The sequence below is a fragment of the Mustela nigripes genome, chromosome 12, assembly GCF_022355385.1.
Source record: "Mustela nigripes isolate SB6536 chromosome 12, MUSNIG.SB6536, whole genome shotgun sequence".
Lineage (NCBI taxonomy): Eukaryota > Metazoa > Chordata > Mammalia > Carnivora > Mustelidae > Mustela > Mustela nigripes.
This window is the reverse complement of record NC_081568.1, coordinates 61,507,459-61,528,830: the sequence shown is the minus strand read 5'-3', so window position 1 is coordinate 61,528,830 and position 21,372 is coordinate 61,507,459. Positions and strand designations below refer to the sequence as shown.

At 50.6% G+C, this 21,372-nt stretch overlaps 1 protein-coding gene across 1 annotated transcript in view; it reads right to left on the bottom strand.

Annotated features, from left to right (window-relative positions):
- ERGIC1 (endoplasmic reticulum-golgi intermediate compartment 1) overlaps positions 1-21,372 on the bottom strand; it is a 104,029-nt gene that overhangs the window by 2,391 nt on the left and 80,266 nt on the right. Inside the window, exons 7-9 of the mRNA XM_059417368.1 lie at positions 18,381-18,441; positions 13,392-13,492; positions 10,708-10,830 (exon numbers count right to left, since the gene is read on the bottom strand). Coding sequence (XP_059273351.1) covers positions 10,708-10,830; positions 13,392-13,492; positions 18,381-18,441 — 285 coding nt within the window. The remainder of the gene's footprint in view (positions 1-10,707; positions 10,831-13,391; positions 13,493-18,380; positions 18,442-21,372) is intronic.

Below are 21,372 nucleotides of genomic sequence, written 5' to 3'. Positions count from 1 at the left end.
ACGAAGGAGTGGAGGTTCAGAAAGGCAGTGGCACTGGCCCAAGGTCACACAGCCAGGAAGTGGCAATCCTGGGACTTGAACCCAGATCTGACAGGGCCAGGCCTGTGACAGAGATCTGGGAGGGGCTGAAGAGGCAGCACCGGCTTGGAGGGACTGGAGCGAGAAATAAACCTCTCACTCCCAAGCATGCACTGTAGCAGGGGGCTGGGTAGTAACCAAATGACCATACCGACAAATACAAACTTACAACCAAGGCAAGCGCTACAGAGCATGGGGGGCCTCATGCTACCAGAGAGCTCATGTTAGGGCAGACCTTCTTATGGCTCTATTTGCTTTGGGGACCAGAAAATTCATGACCACAGGAGGGCTGTCCTGTGCGCCAAAGTACTTAGATGAGCATACTTCATGCCTCCGCCCAGGAGATGCCAAGAAGAGCCTTTCCCTCTTGTCGTGACAACCCCAATGTCTCCAGATGCTGTCACATGTCCCCTGGAGGTGAAAACCACCCCCCAGTGAAGAACTGCTGGAGAAGGGGGGATGACGAGGAATGTCACCTGTGGCAAGTCTGTAGCTTATGACTTCCTGCATGACAAAACAGCTCACACAGCACTTTCTCTGTGCCAGGCAGGGCTGGAGGGCTTCATCCCTCCTACCTCCCTCCTGAATCCCCAGGCCAACCCTCGCAAGCCCTACTCTTCTATGTATGTGACAGCCAAGGCTACTGAGGCCCAGGGACATAGAATTGTTTGGTCCAATACCACAGTAATTAGTGGTCAAACTGAAAGTTCAAAACTCCGGAGTCTGCACTCTTAGCATGACACACTGCCGCTTCTCAGGCACGAAGCTCCTTCACCAAACCAAATGACTAACTTTGCTGTGAAGCTGTCAGGGCTCCACTTGTGACACATCGAAGTAAGGCTACATTTCACTCAAAATATTCTGGCCTATCTATCAGTTGCTTTCTGGTTCCATAAAAGAATCGAAGTAGAGACGATGGCAGATCAAAGAAGCTGACAAGGCAACTTTAAATTTATTCCCCCTCTTGAGCGCATATGTGATGCAATCCACAAGAACCACATGACCCACGCCCCATGTGCCATGCCTCAAGCATGCATCTGGGGGGCCCAGACACGGAAATCACTTTTCCAAGGTCACACAGCAAGTGCATGGCAGAGTGACATCTGTCCGCCTCCAGGGCTCTCACCCTTTCCCCCCTACCCTATTTGAGGAGCACTTCAAGGACCACAGGCCTCAGAGGAAGCCCAGTGGATCAGTCCCAGAGGGCTCCTGAGACCGCTGTGGGGGCGCCATGGGGTGGCCGGCCAGCCAGGGACACTCGACCCCTGGATGACTCTGAGAGATGGCCATGCCTTCACAGACCCTCCGGTGCCAAGCAGAGGAGGCCAGGAGACACTGTGGAGTGAGAGGGAAGTGCCAATTGATCTCGTGCTTATTTTTAAAATGATATTTCTACGAGATGAGTTAAGCAGAGGCCTGTGAGGCCCATGACAGACGGAGTGGGTCTGCATGGACGGGCTACAGTGGAGCAGCTGGCACTCCAGTAATAACAGCCCAGGAAACCGGAGCAGCCCCCCAGGGAGCAGAGAGGATGGGGGGCGCTGGGGGGATTATTATGAAGTGTTTTCAGCAGGCACAGCCTCTCCCTGCCAGCCTCAGAGCATGACGCAGGGGCACTTTTCATGGAAGATGACGGCAGGGCAGCTGGTTTATTTCTGTAGAGTGGGTCAGGTGATAGGAGATTTTACACCGCAGAATGCTTTTAGAGCTTGGATCAGAGAAGAGGTAATGGTGACTTAAGTGCAATGAAGCAAATAATAAAAACAACAGCAAAAAGCCCCACACACGTAGACATGCACACTCCACCCCCTATAACCACACACACACACTTGGGAACCCGAGGGTGCCAATGATTCACAGACACCTGGCGCCCGGTCTGAAGCCTCCTTCCCCTTGGGCCAGCCAGGGGCCAGAGGAGAAGACACACGCATTGAGGTACCCAAGAAACGCACCACTGCAGGGAGGCTGGGGCTCTGGTGCACACAAGCCACCAACCAACTGACCCCACCGGAGTGAGTGTTAGCCTGAGCCTGGCGAGGCCCCGCAGAAGCTTCATACGTATCTCCCAGTATAGCCCAGCTCAGCAGCACAACTCCCATTATCTGACGTCTGTTGAAGGTGCTGCTCCCCAGTCAGATGAGGAGGGGGATTTCTGGTACATTCCCGGGTGGAGCGAGGCACCTCAAAGGCTGAAAGAAACCTAGCTACCTGCTTGATGCTGCTATGGCCCCTTGCTTTCCTTGTTCTGCCGTTAGCCAGCTCAGGCCTTCCTGACATGCTCCTATTCGCAGGCAGTGACGGGTGTGAGGTGAGGCCGTGGTCATGAGGAGAGGGGTCCCGGGGTACTCTCAAGTTGTAGTGTTGACATGGAATCCTGGATTCTGACATGGCGGGGGAGGACCACACAAACCCCGACCCCAAGAGGTGACTACATCCAGACTGTCCAAGGCACTGCCCGTCATGGCCGCCTTGGGTCCCAAGAAGGCCACAGTTCCTACGTCTAGAACACAGAGAAATACCTGAAGCCACGAGGTTGCACCAGCTAGGGTGTCTGTCTTTGGACATAGGCTATACGGTGGTGAGGGCAAGATAACAGGCTTCACCACATCTGTAGAGCAGATCTCAACAACATCTAAGGAAAGGGCTGCTGAGAGGCATGATGGCGGCCCTGCGCCTTGCTGACCCGCAGGGATGTGCCAACATGAATAGAAATGAGTAAAAGTGAGGACAAAGCCAATTGTATACCTTCTCACTGGAGCAGGGGGCCCTGAGCATGGGGAGGATGAGGTGAGTGCTGGAGGGTCTGCCGTGGTGGCAGAAAATTCTCAGCCTTGGGAAGCCGAGTCGAGGCTATCCCTCACCTACTCTAGCTCGGGAGAGCTTTCCCGGGCCTCAGCTTTTCCCATCTACGACACAGGGAAAACACCCCTAGCCCTGCCATCTGTCCTACTGCAGGAAATACCTCTGGAGCTCCCAGCATTTAGTAGGTGCTCAGTAAAGAATACCTAGTCTAATCTTGCCATTGACCAGAAGGCTCTGACCTTGTCACTAAGATCTGAGATGTTCTGAAGCTCTGAGACCCATTCTAAGAAGAACAATGGATCAAATACCACCTAGTTCCCAGAGCCAGCCTCTGGGTCTCAATTTTCCTTTTTCTACTTGGCTCTTTGAGTTGAGAACAAGCCGATTTCTAGAAAGACAGGACAGCAAAGGTGTCCCAGGCACCACACACAGATTCTTTGCAGTGGCCCAGGTCTCAAGCACCTGCAAAGGCCCATTCTACAGATGGGGTAGCTGAGACTTCAACAGGATATTTCCTCAGCTAAGTGCCAAGAAGTGTTTGTGATGAAGCATATCTCTCGGGGGCAGAGTACCTAGGCCAGAGGTTGTTTCCATGCTTTCGCCAGTCAGGGAGCTCTCCAATCTCCCCAAGACTCTACCTCATCCCCAAACGCCAAGAAGATATCAGAAGTTCCAACGGCGGATATAAAGGGTCTTCTGACTGGGATCCCTCCTTTCATGGGCCCTTATGTTAGCCTTACTTCCCCATACCTCCGTTTCCTTACTTTTAAAAATGGGAAGGCTAATTCTCAGCCCTCAGGACTGCTGTCAGATTGAACAACAAGTCACACACACAATGGTGAATGCCTCTTCCCTCGCTCCCTCACCCCTGCCATGGTTTTGTATGCCGACCAGGCCCTGAAGCAGGGGGACAACCTCAGGGGAGGGCAGTGAAGGAGCAGGGCCACCGAGTCAGGAAGGGCTGCCACAGCCAGCACGCGTAACCCTACTCTAGCCAGCAGCCCTAGCTCCGGAAATGGAAGCAAGGACAATTCGATATCCAGGCCCCGGTGAGTCTGGGAGGAGCGCGTTACTTTGCTTTCATCAGGAGTCATCAATAATGCCCCTTTGTTCTTTGGCAGAGACTTCCTGTGGTTCTACCAGCTTCCCAACCTCCTACTCTGGCTAGAATGAAGTCAGCTTGTCTACCTTGCAAAGAAGGTGCGTGTGTGTGTGTGTGTGTGTGTGTGTGTGTCTATGTGTGTGTTTCCCTTACATTTTAATTATGGTTCTTAATTCCTTATAATACGGAAAGGACGTGTTCCACCCGCAGTGGCTGGAGAGCTGAATCCCTCTGTTGTTCCACCAACATGAATGCTTTCCCAGTCCATCACCCCTCCCCCCATTTACTTTTCCACATCGGGCAGTGGAGAAGCATGACACACAACCCCATGCCCCCAACATGGGGGTGGGGGTGGAGACTGTGGGCTCCAGAGGAAACATTCCTGTGGTCAGATCCCAGCCCTGCCACCATGACCAGGAAAACCAGGTCACCCCTCTGAGCCTCAGTTTCCCTCATCTGTAAAATGCCCCCCCCCCCCCCCCCGTGAGGGCCAAGATGACCTCTTCTATGGCTACCTGCTGTACCACAAGTGCCTGGGAACTATTCATTTACCGTCCTTAATCCAGGCAGCAATGCTTGAAAAGCTTATGGAAAAGGCACAAGCTGAGGAAATAAATAATGAATCCGGAGTCCCATCAGTTGCCGGTGGCGGCAGACAGACTGGAGCCGCGGATGAGAACACCGAGGCTGTGGCTTCAGAGGGGTGGGGGCTGTTGTGGAAGGGAAGCTGATGATGACTGGGCCCTGGAAAGGTGGGGGAGGAGAGGGCGTGGTGCCAGTCCCCCCCACTCCCACCGTCTGGGACAGGAGCCTGGTGGGAGAACTGAGTCCTCTTCCCACCACTCCTTCAAGGGCTGCAGCTTCAAGACATCCACTCCCCTCCCCCAAACCCACCCCAGTTGAGCCCCTTCTACGTGTCAGGCCTGAGCTGGCACTTTCTTCTGCCTTCTCATTCCATCTGTGCAAGTACTAAGGAAATGGAGCAACCCCCATTTCTCAGATGGGGAAGCAGAGGCTCAGAGGGGGGCAGGCTTGTTCAAGGTCACACAGCTACCAAATAGGAGAGGGTGAGGAGAATCCAGGTCTGGAAAGCTGCAAAGGGCCTGCTTTTTTCTGTTAGCCCCCCCACCAGCTTCTCCCCCAACCCGAAGGCTCCCTTTAGTTCCTATCTCCATGTACAGATGGCTTCTTTGTATTTACTTTCTCAATTCTGTTAGGTTTTACATAGCAAACGTCCTGAAGTAAGAGGACCCCATGAACAAAGTTTAAGAAGTAAGAAGCCGTGTGGCTGTAAAAGTACGTATAGTTTGTAAAAAGGACCTCGCTCCATTCCCATACTCCTTCCATGTCTCAGAATCTGTCTTTGAAAAGCAAGCACCGGGAACTTCAATTACAACAGAGAGATCTGTGTGCTGACCCAGCAGGAGCGATCTGTCCCTGGCACATGACCTTCTAGAAGATCTAGCTCTGTTCAAACGTCTGGAAAGACTGGAACCGAAGTTTTTTACACATTCCAACCCTGAGCAACTGAGCTGCTAATGTGGGCTTCATGTTGCCACTCACGTAACAGAAACTATTGTGGAATGGGGGTGGGCCAAGGTACACACCCCTCTATCCTTCTGCTCAGTATCTGATGCCCACTTATCATCTACCTGCTCTGCCCCTGGTCTGGAGACCAGAGATGACCAAGGCCCTCCCCATCTTCCTGGAGCTCATGGTCCTGGTAAGAGAGACACACCAAGGGAAGTCTGAGTGGGCGAGATTAGGGTCCGGCTACAAAGCTGGTCTCTTCTCTACTCACAGTCTTACTGGGCAAAACCTCCCCCATTTTTACGTTTGTCTCTTCTCAATTGTTTTTACTGTCCCCCCCATACCCCTCTTCCCACCCGAGTACCTGATGCCTTTTGTCTATGGCCAATCCTTGCAGGTACCTAAATAGATGAGTGAACGGTAATCAGATCTGGGCAGGAAAATTTGCAATGACCTGCCAACCTGGTCTTAGATGGACAGATGATGTGGGCTAGTTTGTTGTTGTGGTGTTTTGTTTTCTTACGGTATGTGTGTGATGGTGACTTGATAAAATGCTCGCAATGCTCACAGTTTATGCTCACAATGTTGCCTTGTTTCCTGCTGTTACATGTCCTCCTGATTCCCAGCAGGGGGTCACTGTATCAAATCATCCTGGTGTGCTACCAAGGACTCCGTGGTTTCTTGGGACTCTGTTGCTGGGACACCTTCAACGGCCTTTGTTTTGGAGGATGGAGGCTCCCAAGCTATGTGGTGGTGGTGGGTTGGGGGATGTGACAGAAGCAGGTTCTGGGGTTAAGTCCCAGCCTCACCATTTACCAGCTGTGTGACCTTGGATGAGTTTCTTTACCTCTCTGGGCCTCAGTGAATTCATACATAAAACAGGACTGATACCATCTACCTTGGAGGATTCCTGGGAAAGTTAAAGGAGATAATTTTAAGATTACTCAGTACATAGTAGATGCTTAGTAAGTGTAGCTATACGATCACTTCTTCAAGTAGCTGTCTCTTCTATATTTCTACCTCCAGGCTAGGCCCCATGCTGGATGCTGAGGACACACAGGGGCATCAGACCTGGAGCTCTTCATAATCAGGCCTAGCAGTTATAAAGTGCAATCTAAAGTTCGGGGCATTATTTCACTGTCAAGGAACACCTGGTGGGCAGGGAATATTTCAAATTCAGCTATCCCTGCTGCTCAATGGGAGCATGCCATTCCCAGCTGATACTTTTGGGGGTGGGGGGGGCGGAAAAAACATGGCCAAACTGGCCCAGTGTGGTACTTTTTGACTTCTGGTTGTTCCTCCCTCATAGAATAAAACACACGAGGAGAGTGATGTGACACTTCTGAAGTCATCCAATCTGTCACCACAAGCCACTTGAAGGCAATCCCAAAAGGGGGGCTTGGGCAAGTGGCAGGGGCAGGGGACAAATGTGTGTGTGTGTGTGGGAGGGCACTTTGAAGGGGATCACTTGCATGTTATTAAACACCATCTGTTTATTCCTTTAGTGATGGAATTTTCTGGAATAGCACAGAACGGAAGTCTGAGCAACACGCCCCGGGTGCCCAGAGAGAGAAGCCCTGTACAGCCTGGTGGGAGACTTCCAGGAGAAGGGAACCTCCTCTGTTCAGACCTAGAATGTCCTGGTCCTGTGCAGATCAGGAGACCCTAGGGGGGCAACCTCGAATGATCCAGGGACTTGATAGGTACAGATGCGTCAGGGAGGCCCCACCCGAGGCCCCACCCGCCTCTCCCCTCCACACGCACACCCTGTTGAAAGGCACCCCACCTCATTCCAGCCCACCCACAGCTGCCCCCCCCCGCCGCCCTGCAGCCGCCACATGACGACATCCTGGCCTCTGGCCTAAGCCCTCTCTTAAGCAGCCCCTGTGAGGAGCTATTTGCAGAGGCCCCCATTTGGGGCTTGGGGGCTTTGCACACAAGTGTTTGATTTTAAAAAGAGAGAAAGAGAAGTCACAGCAGGTGCCTCCACTTCCACCCCGGCCCTGCCCCGCCCTGCCAGGGCTCCCGGGGCTCTTTGTGTGTGTGTGTGTGTGTGTGTGTGTGTGTCTGCACGTGAGCATCACCCCCACATCTGCCGCCTCGTGACAAGAGTCTTTGAAGCTCCACAATGACGCCATCTGCCAGGGACAGCCGGCTGGCTCACTTGAGGCTGACCCCCATGGTTGCCACGGCAACCGTGATGGTGGTGCAGGGCCTCCGGAAAAACCACCAGGCTCATGACATCGGGAGGTGCCCTCAGCATGGCCCCTGCTTGAATGAAGGTGGATGGGGCAGAGATGGAGGCACGGCCGATGGCCAGTGGCAAGAGGAGAAGGAAATGGAGTCATGGAGCCATCTGGCCTCTGGGTTACAAAGGACAGGCTCTTCCCCTGTGACTTCTCGGGACCTCTGGCTCTCAGAAGTCCACCGCCATCAAAAGAGGCCCTGTGGCCTTCACAAAATATGTTACTGGGCACCTCTGCACATAGTATTCCCTGTGCTAAGACCCCCTCTGCTTCACTCATTGGTCTAGAAAACATCTCTACATCCTTCAAGACCCATCTCTGGGTTTCCTTTCTCCAATTCTGCCAAACCAAAGGGAGTCATCGCTACCACAGTGCCCAGTGCACAGCCCCAAGGGAGCCCCTGCTGGATGGGACTTCAGTTCTCTGTGTGTTCAAACCTCTTCCCCAGCAGCCGGGAGTGGTTGAAGGACGGAGAGAAAGTCAAGTTCGGCTATCTCTGGTGCCCAGCACAGGGCCTGGCCTGTGGTAAATTCTCGCAGAAGTTCAGCAAATAAATGAAGTTGCTTCATTTCTCAGCCACTTGCCGGGGGTTTTCGCACTCAGAGCCTCAACTATGTGGCAAATAGGTGCAAATAAGAAAGGGACATGAAGATCCTTCTCAACCCCACGGTGAGACACCAGGCAAAGGGGTTCCTCTGCCGGTGCCAATGCCACAGACCACAAGGCCTCTGAGAAGCAGACCACACATGCACAAACACACCTACTTGTGTCTTAGCTTCTTACTCTGGGTGTGCAGTAGGAGCATGGGGTAAACAAACAAACAAGCAGAAAACCCCAAAACATTTCAGGTAGTACCCTGTAGGGCCTTGGGTAAAATTACTTGCTCATAAGTTCCCCAGCTTTTGGGTCAAGGGGTTTGTACATCTCCTGCCCCAGAGGCTGACCCAGTCTACCTGCATCCCAGACAGTGGGTGCAGTCCCCTTGCTGTGTCCTCCCGATCTCCACTGTGGTGGCCCTGTCATTTCTGCCAGTCTGGTAGGGCCAAATTGGGTCTTGCATTTTGAAGATTTTATTTATTTATTTGAGAGAGAGAGAGTGAGAAAGAGCATGAGAAGGGAGAAGGTCAGAGGGAGAAGCAGACTCTCCATGAAGCTGGGAGTCCGACGCAGGACTCAATCCCAGGACTCTGGGATTATCACTCGAGCTGAAGGCAGTTGCTTAACCAACTGAGCCACCCAGGTGCCCCGGGTCTTGCATTTTGAATCAAATTCCTCTAAGATCTAGGGAACTCTGGCATCTTTTCATGGCCAGGATGGTCTGTTCTGTGAATGAATGATCAAGTTCTCACCCATCTTTCTTTTTGGTCGCTTAACTTTTCCTTACGGGCTTGTCGGAATTGTCCCCATATAAATTCTAAAGATTATTCCTTTCTTGTATGTGGGACAAGTACATTTTCCCAATCTGTGTCACGTGTCTTAGCTTTATGGTAGGTGTCCTCTGTTGACTGGAAGTTTCCAATTTGGAGTCAGAGAGCAGCCTAAGTCTGTTGTGAGGCTCAAATCAGTACTAGGGTTCTGACACCCTTTGCACCCACATGGCGTTCTTTTGGCAAAGAGTTTCCCTTTGATAATGTCCTTTGAGTCCCATGAGGCCTAGGAGACAGGGAGTTGAGGGCCAGTTACTGGTACATAGTGGATCATAAGATGGAGACATTGCAGACATCTGAACTTTTTGCCTCTTAATATCCAGCCCTCTCTTTCTTAAAAACTGACCCCTGATTTTTCCCTTAGGGAGGCTCATCCCCTCACAATCTTTGTCCTCATGATCGAACTGGGGCTGGCCAGCTGGGGGTACTCCTTTCATTCTCTGGGCCACAAGGTTGTAAGGGGAGCTGCATGAAGCCAATGACAGTACTATCTCATCCTCATCCAGGACTCAGGTCAAATTACTGAGGAAGAGACACTTTCTGTTAGTAAATTCTATTTGAAAATGAAGCCAGTTTAGTGGAAAACAAGACTAAAAAAAAAAAAAAAAAAAAGGTCTATTCTGGACAACATTTATGCCTGGATCTAGCCATGCCTGAAGCTTAAATACATCAAGCCAACTGGATGTGGGGTTCTGTCTTTACTGTAACAGAGCTGTGACTAATACAAATCTAGTGAGAGGCAGGAATGAAAGATCCAGGAGTAGACCCCTGATCTTGAATCATTATTAAGACTATGAAGAGGTAAAAAGCATAAGGGCCTTTAGGCCTCAGTTTCCAAATCTGTGAGGTAGAGATAATCTCCCCATCTCTTCCACCTCGGCTGACTCTGGCTTACAAAACATCTCTGGGCCTCTTGGCTGAAGCAGGGTGCCATGAGCCCGCTGTTCTGCCCCCAAGGACATTTTTAATGGAACGCCAGGAAATAGCATCCTTGATAGAAACACTCAGCATCAAAGAAAAATGACATCAGCTTGAAGCTGCCCCATAGAAAATCAGACTTGATGGAGACAATGCCAAAAAGAAAAAAAAAAAAAAAAAAAGGAAAAAGAAAAATAAAAAAATCAAAGAAAAAAAGAAAAGAGAACAAGCAGGCAGGAGAGAAAGGAGAAACCTGACAGTACTAGCAGCTACAGTCGGAAAATAGACATAGGGGAAAAAAATGAGTTAAATCTTCACTGTAAAATTTCCACAAAAAAGGATAAACCCTGCTAAACCTAATGAGCTATATAAACATCTACCTAACAAATCAAATTCATCTAGTGACATTCCCCTTTGGAAAATATTTTCTTGATGACACGCCATTGTTATTGACATGATTCTGATAACATTTCTCCACATCCTAGGGATCATAACCTTCTGTGTACAGCCTGTGCTCCTAACCCTGTGGACTGCCTCCCCTTCCTCCAAGAACCAGGAGGGGTGCAAGGAGAAGGGGTGCAGGGCAGGGGCCCCACCGACTTACCGTGGTGATGAACCTGTACAGAGGTTGCCTTCTCTCCGTGTACTTGACCGTGATGGGGCTAAGGTCATAGCGGAACCAGATGGCAGGGATGATCCGTCCTGTGTGGCTGTAGGCTACGTACTCCTGGGGTGGAGGAGGGGAAAAGGGGGACATGAGAACCAGACATACAAACCACGGTTCCTGGTGGGTGGGAGATGGACTGCAGAGGGTCCTTTGGAGACCCCAGGAGGGAGCCTTCTCTCTCTTTCCTGGAGCTGGACCCGCCCCCCAACACCATGCCTTTCGCCCCTTTCCCTGGAGGCTCTGCTATAGGCATCTGGATGGGCAGCTTTTCCAGGGACATTACCAATCCTTTGGGTGGTTGAACACTGACCATATGACCTGGAGGCAGCACCAGAATCTGAGAGCAGAGAGGTGAAAAGGACAGGTGTGATCTGAGATCCTCTGGAGTAAAAGCGCATTTCCCCCTCTAACTCCTGGCCATGCAAAATCCATTCACTTACTCATTGACTGTGGGCTAAGCACCTCTCGTGGGTGCTGGCTACTGGGGACCCCAAGGGGAGGAAGCTCTGTCCTATCCCCAGAGTGGGGGGGCGGGTCACAGTCCGGGGAAGGAAGCAGATGTAGAAGACCATCCACAATACTGCCACACTGTCCATGCCCCAGAAGCCTGGGGTGCTGGGGGGGATGGCAACGAATGACCAACTCTCCCCAGGCCAGCTGGAAGGCTTATGAGGAGGGGGCATTCTACACCACACACCTGAAGGGTGGACATCACCCTGAAGTGTGTGTGTGTGTGGGGGGGTGTGTGTAAGAGAGATGAGTATGAGGCCATGTCGGGAGAGAGCCTCTTCAAAGAAGGAACACCCAGAACTGGAAAGACAGAAGGACCCTACCCCCAGGCTTCCTGAGATGGCCCTTGGCTGGGTGAGATGAAAGGGTGCTTAACGAGCTGAATTAATGTGTGTCCTCTTTGGTCTGGGCATTTGCTGGAAACCTCTGGGCTATTCTCATTCAGCCACAATAACTGTAGATCAGACTAAACCATAGGCGTGCCCCCGCCATCCCAAATGTTAGGGCCCGTGCTCTGAGGCTTCCCCAGGGATGACCCAAGACCTTCCCGCCCTGATGGACCACCGCTGGCTCTGACAGGCCTGGCCCACTCTTCTCCAGGGCAGGCTGGGGCCAAGGCCATAGAGAGAGCTGAGCAAGCCGTTCTGGCTGCTGGGTCTTTGCCAAAGCCTCAGGGGAAGGAGCCTTGGGCAAAACAGGATCAGCTTTCTCCGGGGGGAGCTGATGAGGCAGGGTGACTGTCTGGGTCAAAGCCCAGAGCGGAGGGATAGAAGATAATGAGAAATAGCAGTAGTAAGTCCCATTTACCCAAAGCCTCCTTTGTGGACAAAGCAGTTTTCCAAAACATTGCCCCCCTGGATAGCGATCTTACGGGGTGGGTACCATCCCTTTTACAAATGAGTAAACAGAGGCACAGAGTGGTTATGAGACTTGTCCCGAGCTACACAGCTAGCAAGTGACTGAGCCGGGTCTGCACCAGCAGTCTGCTCCGGCCCCACCCTTTCTGCTCAGACCGCATCCATATCCCAGCCCTTAGATGCCGTCAGCACCTGACAGTTACAATGAGATGCCCTTTAGGAGACAGTGAGTGAAAGAAACAGAACTCCCTTTGGAAAGTTACACCAGAGCATCAGTCAGCAGAGGCCGAGCCAGGCAGAAGGACCTCAAGCTACCCGAGAGAGAGGAGCTCTCAGCCCAACAGATTTGACTGACTCTGTTCAGGCTGAGTGGGTGATGGGAGCAAGAGGCCAGGCTCTGGAGGCAGAGGAGAACCCAGTTCTAACCCTCACTAGGTCACTTTGCAGCTCTATGACCACCTCTCAGGGTCAAGACAGTGTCATTGTCCCCAAATCTGTAAAATGGGGACTAGGACGGTCCCAGTCAGAGCTGTCATGACTGAAAAAGACGGTAGAGTTAGAGAGCTTAGCGGAGTAGCCAGCCCATAGTAACTGCTCAGTAAATGGTAGCTATCACTCCATTACTATTTTTAATTGTGCTAAACAACATACTGGCTATAAGGGGTTTGGGCAGCCCTAGAAGAGGAGGAAAAGGACAGTCCTGATGATCAAGGGATCCACTGGGGGTGCCTCAACTAACATGTTGCAAGCATGCCTGTCCATTGGCAGGGTCATGTCCCAGGAAGCTAGAGGTTGTCTCAGCTTGAAACAACTCTTAGTCATCCCGTTCAGCGGGCACTCATCGTCCTCTGCTTCCCATCAACGCCTACCCGCTTCTCCATTACTTTGAGTTTTGGGGTCCTAGGACGTTCCTGTTAGGCAATGGCCATCTGGTGATTCTGGATAACGGGCTTGCGCCCCGGGAGCCAGAAGGTCTGTTGTGTGTTGACCAATCAGGGTCCTGAGTCTGAAGGACTGTGGCCAGTTGCAAGGCTCTTTCTCAACAGATCACACCCCATCTCCTGGTTAGATTTCCTCCCCTTAACTCTGACACTGGCCTCTCATCTCTAGCCAGGACAGAGCCTGGCCCAAGCAGCACCCTGGGAAAGGCTCCTGGAAAGGGAACTGGTGGGAATTTCGCTCAGATACAGGTCACTTCTGCTTAGGACCAGCAGAGGGCGCAATTGCACACAGCTGGACCCAAGGACGACCTACCTTGTTGGCCACTGTGTACTGGTAAGAGTACCGTTGCTTGCCACTCTTGTCCTCGTAAACTGTGGGCACGATCTTCAAGATGTAGTCATGGGATGCGAGAGCTGCAGGAAGGACACAGCGGGATGAAGCAGGGGGACAGGCACTGCCCGGCTGGCAATTCTATTGTCATTTCAACCCTAAATCTGTTCAGCATTGTTGGGGGTGCCGTTTCCAAATTTTCATCCCCAAACAACCCCTCTTCATTTTCTCTCTTTGGATACCAGGAATTGAGAGACTCCGTCTATCAGGATCTTTATTCATCCACTGTACAGGATATTAAAATTCTGGAAATGACCCCAATGTCCAGCAATAGAGCAAACGTTAAAGAATGGGTACCGCGACAAGCCGCTGTCCAAGAGGTATTGTTAAGGGAAAAGAACCAAGTTACAAACGGAACGAATAACATGTTTACATGTCCTGGGAGCAGGGAAGACTCACTCTCTCTAGACGCATGAATATACAGAATTTCCTGGAAAGATACCCAAGAAACTATTAGCAGTTGTATCCTCTGGCGAAGAAGGCAGGATTTTGGTAAATATCACATTTCATGGTGCACCCTTGGTCCTGTATGAACATTGTTGCTTTTGAAACAAGCTGGGTTTGAGTTTTAAAAAGAGAGATGGGGTGCGTGATTGGCTCAGTCAGAACGTGCAACTCCTGATCTCAAGGTTGTAAAGTTCAAGCCCCATGTTGAGTGCCTAGCTTACTTACAAAAAAAAAAAAAAAAATATATATATATATATATATATATATATTTATATATATTTTTTAATATATATATAATATATATTTTTTTAAGAAAAAAGAGCCCATGAAGCAGAGGAACTACATTTATGAAGAACTGTTCATAATTTCTTTTCAAATTTCTGTTAAAAAAAAGATTCAAATTTCTTTCCTCATTTTCAATTAAATGGGAGATCAGTTTTCCCTCCACCTGGCCCTGTCATATTGCACTGTAATTCTTGCCCACACTGCTCTACGGCGGATGGGGTGGGAGGGGTGACACTGCAGCGGGCAGGGACCGAGCCCTACTCATCTCTTTTCCCAGAAGCCTGCAGAGGGCCTGGCGTAGAGGAGAAAGTAGCAAGTGCTTATGGAATGAACGAACGGAAGGAAGGACGGCTGGTCCGGGGCATGAATGGAAGAACAGATGAATCAGCTTCTGATAAGCACGAGGTAACCAGAGCCCAACAGGAGGCTGACAGAACGCTGGCCCGAAGCTGCCCAACAGCATCCAGGCCAGGTACAAATTCCCTTGGCTCATGCTTCTGGGATGCGAAGAGAAGCTCAAGGACCCCCTCAGTTACTGCATTCTAGAATGTCAGCTCAGGGATCATGGAGCTAAAACCACACGGAAATTTAGTCTTTTGTGTTCTAGTCCTGATCTATGGGCTAAATCAGCTCTGAGTCCTTGGACTTGCTCGCTGTAAGAGGTTAGGGGAAGTGGATGACACTCACAGCCTCTTCCTGCTAATACTGCCTCTAGGTAAGGAAAAGGCTGCTTCCTGAACTGTCTTGAGACCGGACTCCTCTGAAAAACCTCAGTAAAGCCCTGTGGCCTCAGGGAGAAGTCCACGAAGAACCTGCAGTGGGCCCCAGGGGTCAGGAGCAGGGGAGTCACCCAGGATTTAAAAGGCAGACACCTGGGTCTCACCCCTGCTGAATGGTTCCAGAGTGGGACTCAGAATCTGCATTTTAAACCCAGAGTCCAAAGATCATACTTGAGATACGGTGCTCAAATGCCCATTGCTCTAGGTTAAATAATTGAGAGAACGAAAGGAGTGAAAGCCTTATGAAAATCACACCTGCAATAGTTCTGTTAAAATTTGTACAAATACAGATGATCCTAAAGAGAAAAAAAATAGAAACCACCCACAAATCCACCATCCACAGAAAACCATGGATTCACATTTTTGTGTATAAACTGCTAAGCTTATATTTATACATATATTTATATTTTCCTAAAATGGCATCATACTGTACCCTTTTCTAAGAACTAAACACCACAGATATCATTAAGACACAGAAAGCAGTAAGCTCCACTCCGTTTGTTTTAGTCGCTCCAATATCCCCTAGTATGGTGCCTGGCACACAGTAGGTGCTCAATAAACGTCAGTTGCCTGAATGCCTACGAAGTTCTGACCCATCTGCACATATCCCACAGCGCCGCCACGTAAATGGACTCAACTCACCCCCCGTGGCTAGACACTGACGCTGTTCTTCATTTTCACTGCTATAAACAATGACCTAATGAACATGATTTTCCTAAATCTTTGCACACTCTCTTAATTATTTCCTTAGCTTACTCTCCTATGAGTAGAAAGGATGACTCAAAGGCAATGAGCATTTTTAAGGCCTTTGACACAATTTGCCAAATGCCCACTAGGGATACCGCACCTAATTCCACCCACGTGGATTGCTTGTCTGTGGGCCCCTCCAGGGGGCTGCTGACTCCGACCTGATCCAGGGAGGCCCAAGTACATTTTGCGCTGGCAGCCTCCTTCCCTCCCTCCTAACATCTTATTACGGAAAAATTCAAACACATACAAACTGGGGAATCCTATAACAAACCCCATTCCCCAGTTTCAACAATTAACAATACAGGGGCACCTGGGTGGCTCAGTGGGTTAAAGCCTCTGCCTTCAGGTCATGATCCCAGGGATCGAGCCCCACATGGGGCTCTCTGCTCCGCAGGGAGCCTGCCTCCCCCTGTGATTTCTGTCTGTCAAATAAATAAGTAAAATCTTTTAAGAAAATGTTTACAAAAACAAAAGCAAAAACCAATTAACAATACAGGGTTGATTTTGCTTCATCCCTACCCCATCTTTCACCCTACCCTGTTTTATCTGGAAGCAAATCCCAGACATCACATCAATGTATCCACAAATATTTTACTTATGTCTCTATAAAAGATAAAGGCTCTTAAAAAACAAAAACACAACAACCTCAATGTCCTCATCGCCAAGGCTAAAACATCCACAATCCCTCCTCAGTATCGCCAGAGAGAGTGGTCTGTTGGAAGAAAAATCGGTTACTAGAAGTGGGAGTTCCTTTACATAAGGTGGCCAAGAAGGGCCTCTCAGAGGTGGTAGCGTTTGAGCTGAGACCTACATGACAAGAAGCAGCCCTCAAGGGGAAGGTCTGGGAGCAGAGGAGGCGGCAAAGGCAAAAAGGCCCAGCAGGGAGGCCAAGCTGGAGGGCTGAGGGAATGAAAGCCAGCCCTACCCCCGGCTGCCTATTGTTTGATCTAATGCATTTTCTTTCCATGGAAGCCAGCCTGTGATGGCTCTGTCACTAGCCCTGGAGCAGGCAGGGTTTTCTGCCCAAACCCTCTACTGGCTGACAGAGCCTGGGTCCTTCCGAGCTCAGTTCTATGTCAATATCCGCACCAACTGCGAGCAGATGTGGACACTGCTATGGGACAACATTCTGCCCTTCCATAGACTATACCGACAGGTACACCAGCATCAACATGGGAAGGATCATCTCCCTCAGTCAGAATCAGATATTTGCATGAAGACAAGGAGGCCTTGTTGTGTGCTCCTATGCTGCCTGCTGGAGCTGACACGAAGGGGCCTGCACCCAGTGGGGAAGCAACGGGACAATATAAAGCAGATACCGTAAGTATCACAGGCATTGCCGTGATGGTAAAAAACAAGGAACAGACATCTTCCCCGAGGAAACAATGCCTTAATAAAGCACGGCAGAACTGCTGGGTGGGCAGCCGTGCCTCCGTCACCACAGGAGACACTCTGAAAAAACACGGTCACGCACAAATGCCAAGGACAAAAATCAGAAGGGAAACGGCCGTCTACTGGCTTTGAGACGGATGACTTTTGCTGATGGGCGAGGGTTCACAGGGACATAGAGAAATGAAGTGTGATTTGTTAAGGGTGAGGGATTGGTCATGGGAGATGTTTTCTTTTGCTTGAATTTCTGACCATCAGAGAGCAGAATGCATTTTAAGAAACTATGAGAAACGCCTTCTGGATAAAAAAGGTAAGTTCAGTTGAGGAAGTAAGGACAGTCAAGGTCACCTGTCCTGCAGGATCCAGGGGGTGAATCCATTTAAGCAGATAGGTCTCTTGGGCCCATTCGGTGCATGCTTCCAAGGCCCCGTGTGTATGCACACATGTGTGCATAGGTGTGCGAAAGTTCATTGGATCAGGCGACAGGTGTGGGCATAGGTGTGGCAGTGTGTAAAGACACCAAGCCCTCTTTCGTAGGGTCCGGGGTGCCAGAGAACTGAGTGGGTGGAGGGCTCAGGGAGGGGGCATTTATGAGGGGGAGAGGCTCGAGCAGGAGGAAAGTGTGGGGTTGGGTGGGTAGCCAGGTGGTCAGACCCGACTGGGTCACTCTCAGTCAGCCCTGTTCTCCTGGTGCCACTGGAGCCAGGATGAATCCCAGCAATGCCACGGCTCCCTGTGGGATCTTAGGTGATCATCTCAACTAATCAATTATGCAGCAGTAATAATAACAATAACAGTGATGGGGTACCTGGGTGGCTCAGTGGGTTAAAGCCTCTGCCTTTGGCTCAGGTCATGATCCCGGGGTCCTGGGATCGAGCCCCAGCATCAGGGGCTCTCTGCTTAGCAGGGAGCCTGCTTTCCTTCCTCTCTCTGCCTACTTGTGATCTCTGTCTATCAAATAAAAATAAATAAATAAATAAAACCACATTTCTCTAAAAAAATAAAAAATAAAAAAATAATGATGATAATAGCTGGTACTCACTGAGCTCTTACGAGGTGCCTAGGATTGTCACATTCCTTTCCCCAGGGAGGGTGGGAACAAGTCACTTTTCTGCCCTTGTCTGTCAGACAGGGCTCACTCTACCTCCCTCACAGACTGGCTGTGGGAATGGAGCATTCACAGCTGGGCTTACACTGAGTACTTGCTGCACGTTCCCTTCTCCCCTTTTCCCTGTTCCCACTTGGGATACGGGATACATACGGTTGGAGGTGAGTCTGTCTGCTCCCCCGAGGGCATTGAAAGCTCCATGCACATTCTGGACCTGTGGAGAAGCACAGTGAAGGGAATGATTCCAGGAAATCACCTCTTCTAGGCCTGATTCTGGCCGCTCGGGACGGCCAGGTGCAACCTGGTGTAGGGACCTTACTCAGCGTGGTCTGTCTCACAGAGAAGTTGTAGAAGGCAAGATACAACAGACATAGCATGGGCCTGGCACATAGCAGGCACTAGCTTGCTTCCCATCGTGAGCCCCTGTAATATACCACTTTAGCCTGCACATTTCTAGTCATCTCACTTAGTGCCCCTAATGAGGTACTGCTGAGCCCATTTTACAGAAGAGCAGACCAAGGCTTGGAGAAATGCTGAAGCATGTCCAGTGTCACACAGCTGATAAATGGCAGAGCCAAAATCCAAATTCAGGTATCCAACCTCAAACCTGAATTCTTTCCATTAAGTCACTTTGGAAAGCCTAGGTCCTAGCACACACCTCCTGAGATCCCCTACAGCCTTCTGAGGACCCAGGGCTACTAGCCTCCTACTGAATTTACTGCAGAGAACATTCAGCAGCTTTCCTCACGGCAGCTGGCCCTACTGTGTCCTCCTGGCAGGGTCTGATGTAAAGTGGGGCTGAAGGCCATATTCTGCCTCTTCTCTGAGGATGAGCGGAAACCATGTCAGCTGCAGGGACATCTAAAGCAGGGCAAGGCATGCCAGGTACATGAGGCATGCCACCGTGGGCATGGTTAATAGGAGCTGCCAAGCTAGTCATCCTGGAGGGCTTCCTGGAAGAAGTGACACGCCAAGATCTGCAGGAAAGTGGGAAGTTAATCAGGCAAGCAGCATCTGTGAAGCATGAGCCGGAGACTGAGGAATAAACAGAGGCCTGCGTGGCCCCAGGGGAAGGGGGTGAGGTAGGTGGGGAACACGCCTCTTTAGGAAGGGTGAGAAGCAGTTGGGTGACCTGATCCTTGATCCCGATCCGAGGTGGCTGATGTTTACTGAGCACTTAACAAGCCCAAAGAAAGGTGAAGTTTGTCCACTGCTGCCTTAGGGAAGGAAAATCGGAACCAAGAGGAAGGTGGCTATGGGAGATGAGAGCTAGAATGTTCCCTCCCATAGTCCGGTGTCATGGTTTTATCTCACATTCATTTGTTTGATCATTTGATTAACTTCTGTTTTCCCCTCTAGACTGAGGTTGGACACCGACACTCAGCAATGCGCAAGGCACATAACCTGCAGGACAGGTGTTCAAGAAATATTTCCTGAATGGATGAGTAGCTGGAACATTAACTAGGTTTTTTGCATTTAAAGAATCCTATTTTGCCCATAATCATGACCAAGCAGAAGGCTGTCAGTGTCTTGTTCTGCCAGTGGCACATAGCAACATAAGACTGTCCCCTCTCCTACGCACATCTGTCCCCATCCCTTCTCCTTGCTGCCCTGCCTCTGTCTGGGCCCCATCTCCCCCAGCCTTGGCTGCAGCCCTTCCCTCAGCCCCAGTCTGGCCTCACAGCTCATCTTCACCACGGCAGGTGGGCGCTTTAAAACACCAACCTGCCCCCATCAGCCCCACCTGCCTGAATCTAACACGGGTCTCTTGCCCCCCATAAAACACTGCTCCCTGCTCCCCTTCTGGGACATTTCTGCATCCTCTCCAACTCTGAGGAGCACTCACTTGCCAGGCCTTGTTACAGAACATCATTCTGATGCTGTAGACATCTGCTGACCCATTTTTTTCTTAAAGTAACCTTGAGCGTCTTTATGAAAATGACCAGCTGGGTGTGTCAGAGAATGGAAGGTGTGTGAGGTGCCCTGTGCCCGTGATACTTCCCTGTGAGCCTAGCCAAATCCTTCTCACCCTTCAGGGGTTGGCTTACATGTCACCTGCAAGGTCACCCTCCTTTGGGAAGCCCTCCCTGACTTCCTAGGCTAGGAGGAAACTTGTCCCTGCTCCCATATTACTGCCCAGACTCCTGCGCCTCTCTTGTCCTTAACCCTCCTCGTCCTATATTATCCTGCTATTTATTTGATCTCTTCTCTTGAAAGCCAGAACCATGTATTGTTACATGATGGGTATCATGTAACTCCAGGGCCTGGAGCAGAGCAGATATTTCAAGAGCATCTGATGAATCCATGACTGCAGGAGGCACAGTAATAGAAGACCTGGGGTCAGACGTACCCAGTTTCTTATAAGCTGTGTGACCTTGGACAAGTTGCCGAATCCCTCTGAAACCCATTTTCCTCATCAGGAACAAATGCCATCCAGTACCCTTAAGGATTAAACACGGGGCATCTGTAATGTTGCCCTCTAGGTAAGAAAGAGCAGGCTTCTGGCGTCCAGAGTCCTCAGAGCAAGGAAGGAGTATGGTGTGGTACAAAGACTTGGTTTGAATTCTGGCTGTGCAGAGCTGAGGGACGCTGGACAATCTTCCCCTGTGCACACCGGAATTCATGGTGACTTTTTCCCAGGGCTGCGTAAGGATTTGCTGAGCCTGTGGGCCTAAAGGCAGCTAGGGGACTGCCCAGTGCTCAGTCTATGGAGGGTCCGCTGTCTACCACCTGCCCGTGATTTGTCAGCTCCTGTCCCACTGGGGGTGGTGACCACCCACTTTCTGTGTTCTCCAAGGCTGCACGAGCCCCTCAAAGGCTGGCGGCATGCTCTGTCTCACAGGGCCTGGTGCAGAGTTAGGGTACAGAGAGCAACAACAGTGGGTTATAGCTCATTTCCTTGACCGCTTTCTCTGTGCCTGGTCCTGATCTAAGGGCTGTATGCGCAGGAATTCATTTTATCTTCACTACAATCCTTGGTGGCAGGTATTTGTTATTGTCCCCATTTTACAGATACGGTAACTGAGGCTCAGCAGGACTAAATCAAGGTCACACAACTAGTATGCAGTGGAGCCAGGACTTGGATCAGGAAAGGTGGGCTGGGGAGCCAACACACGCCGACCCCCCCAGGTGGAGCCCTGGGGCC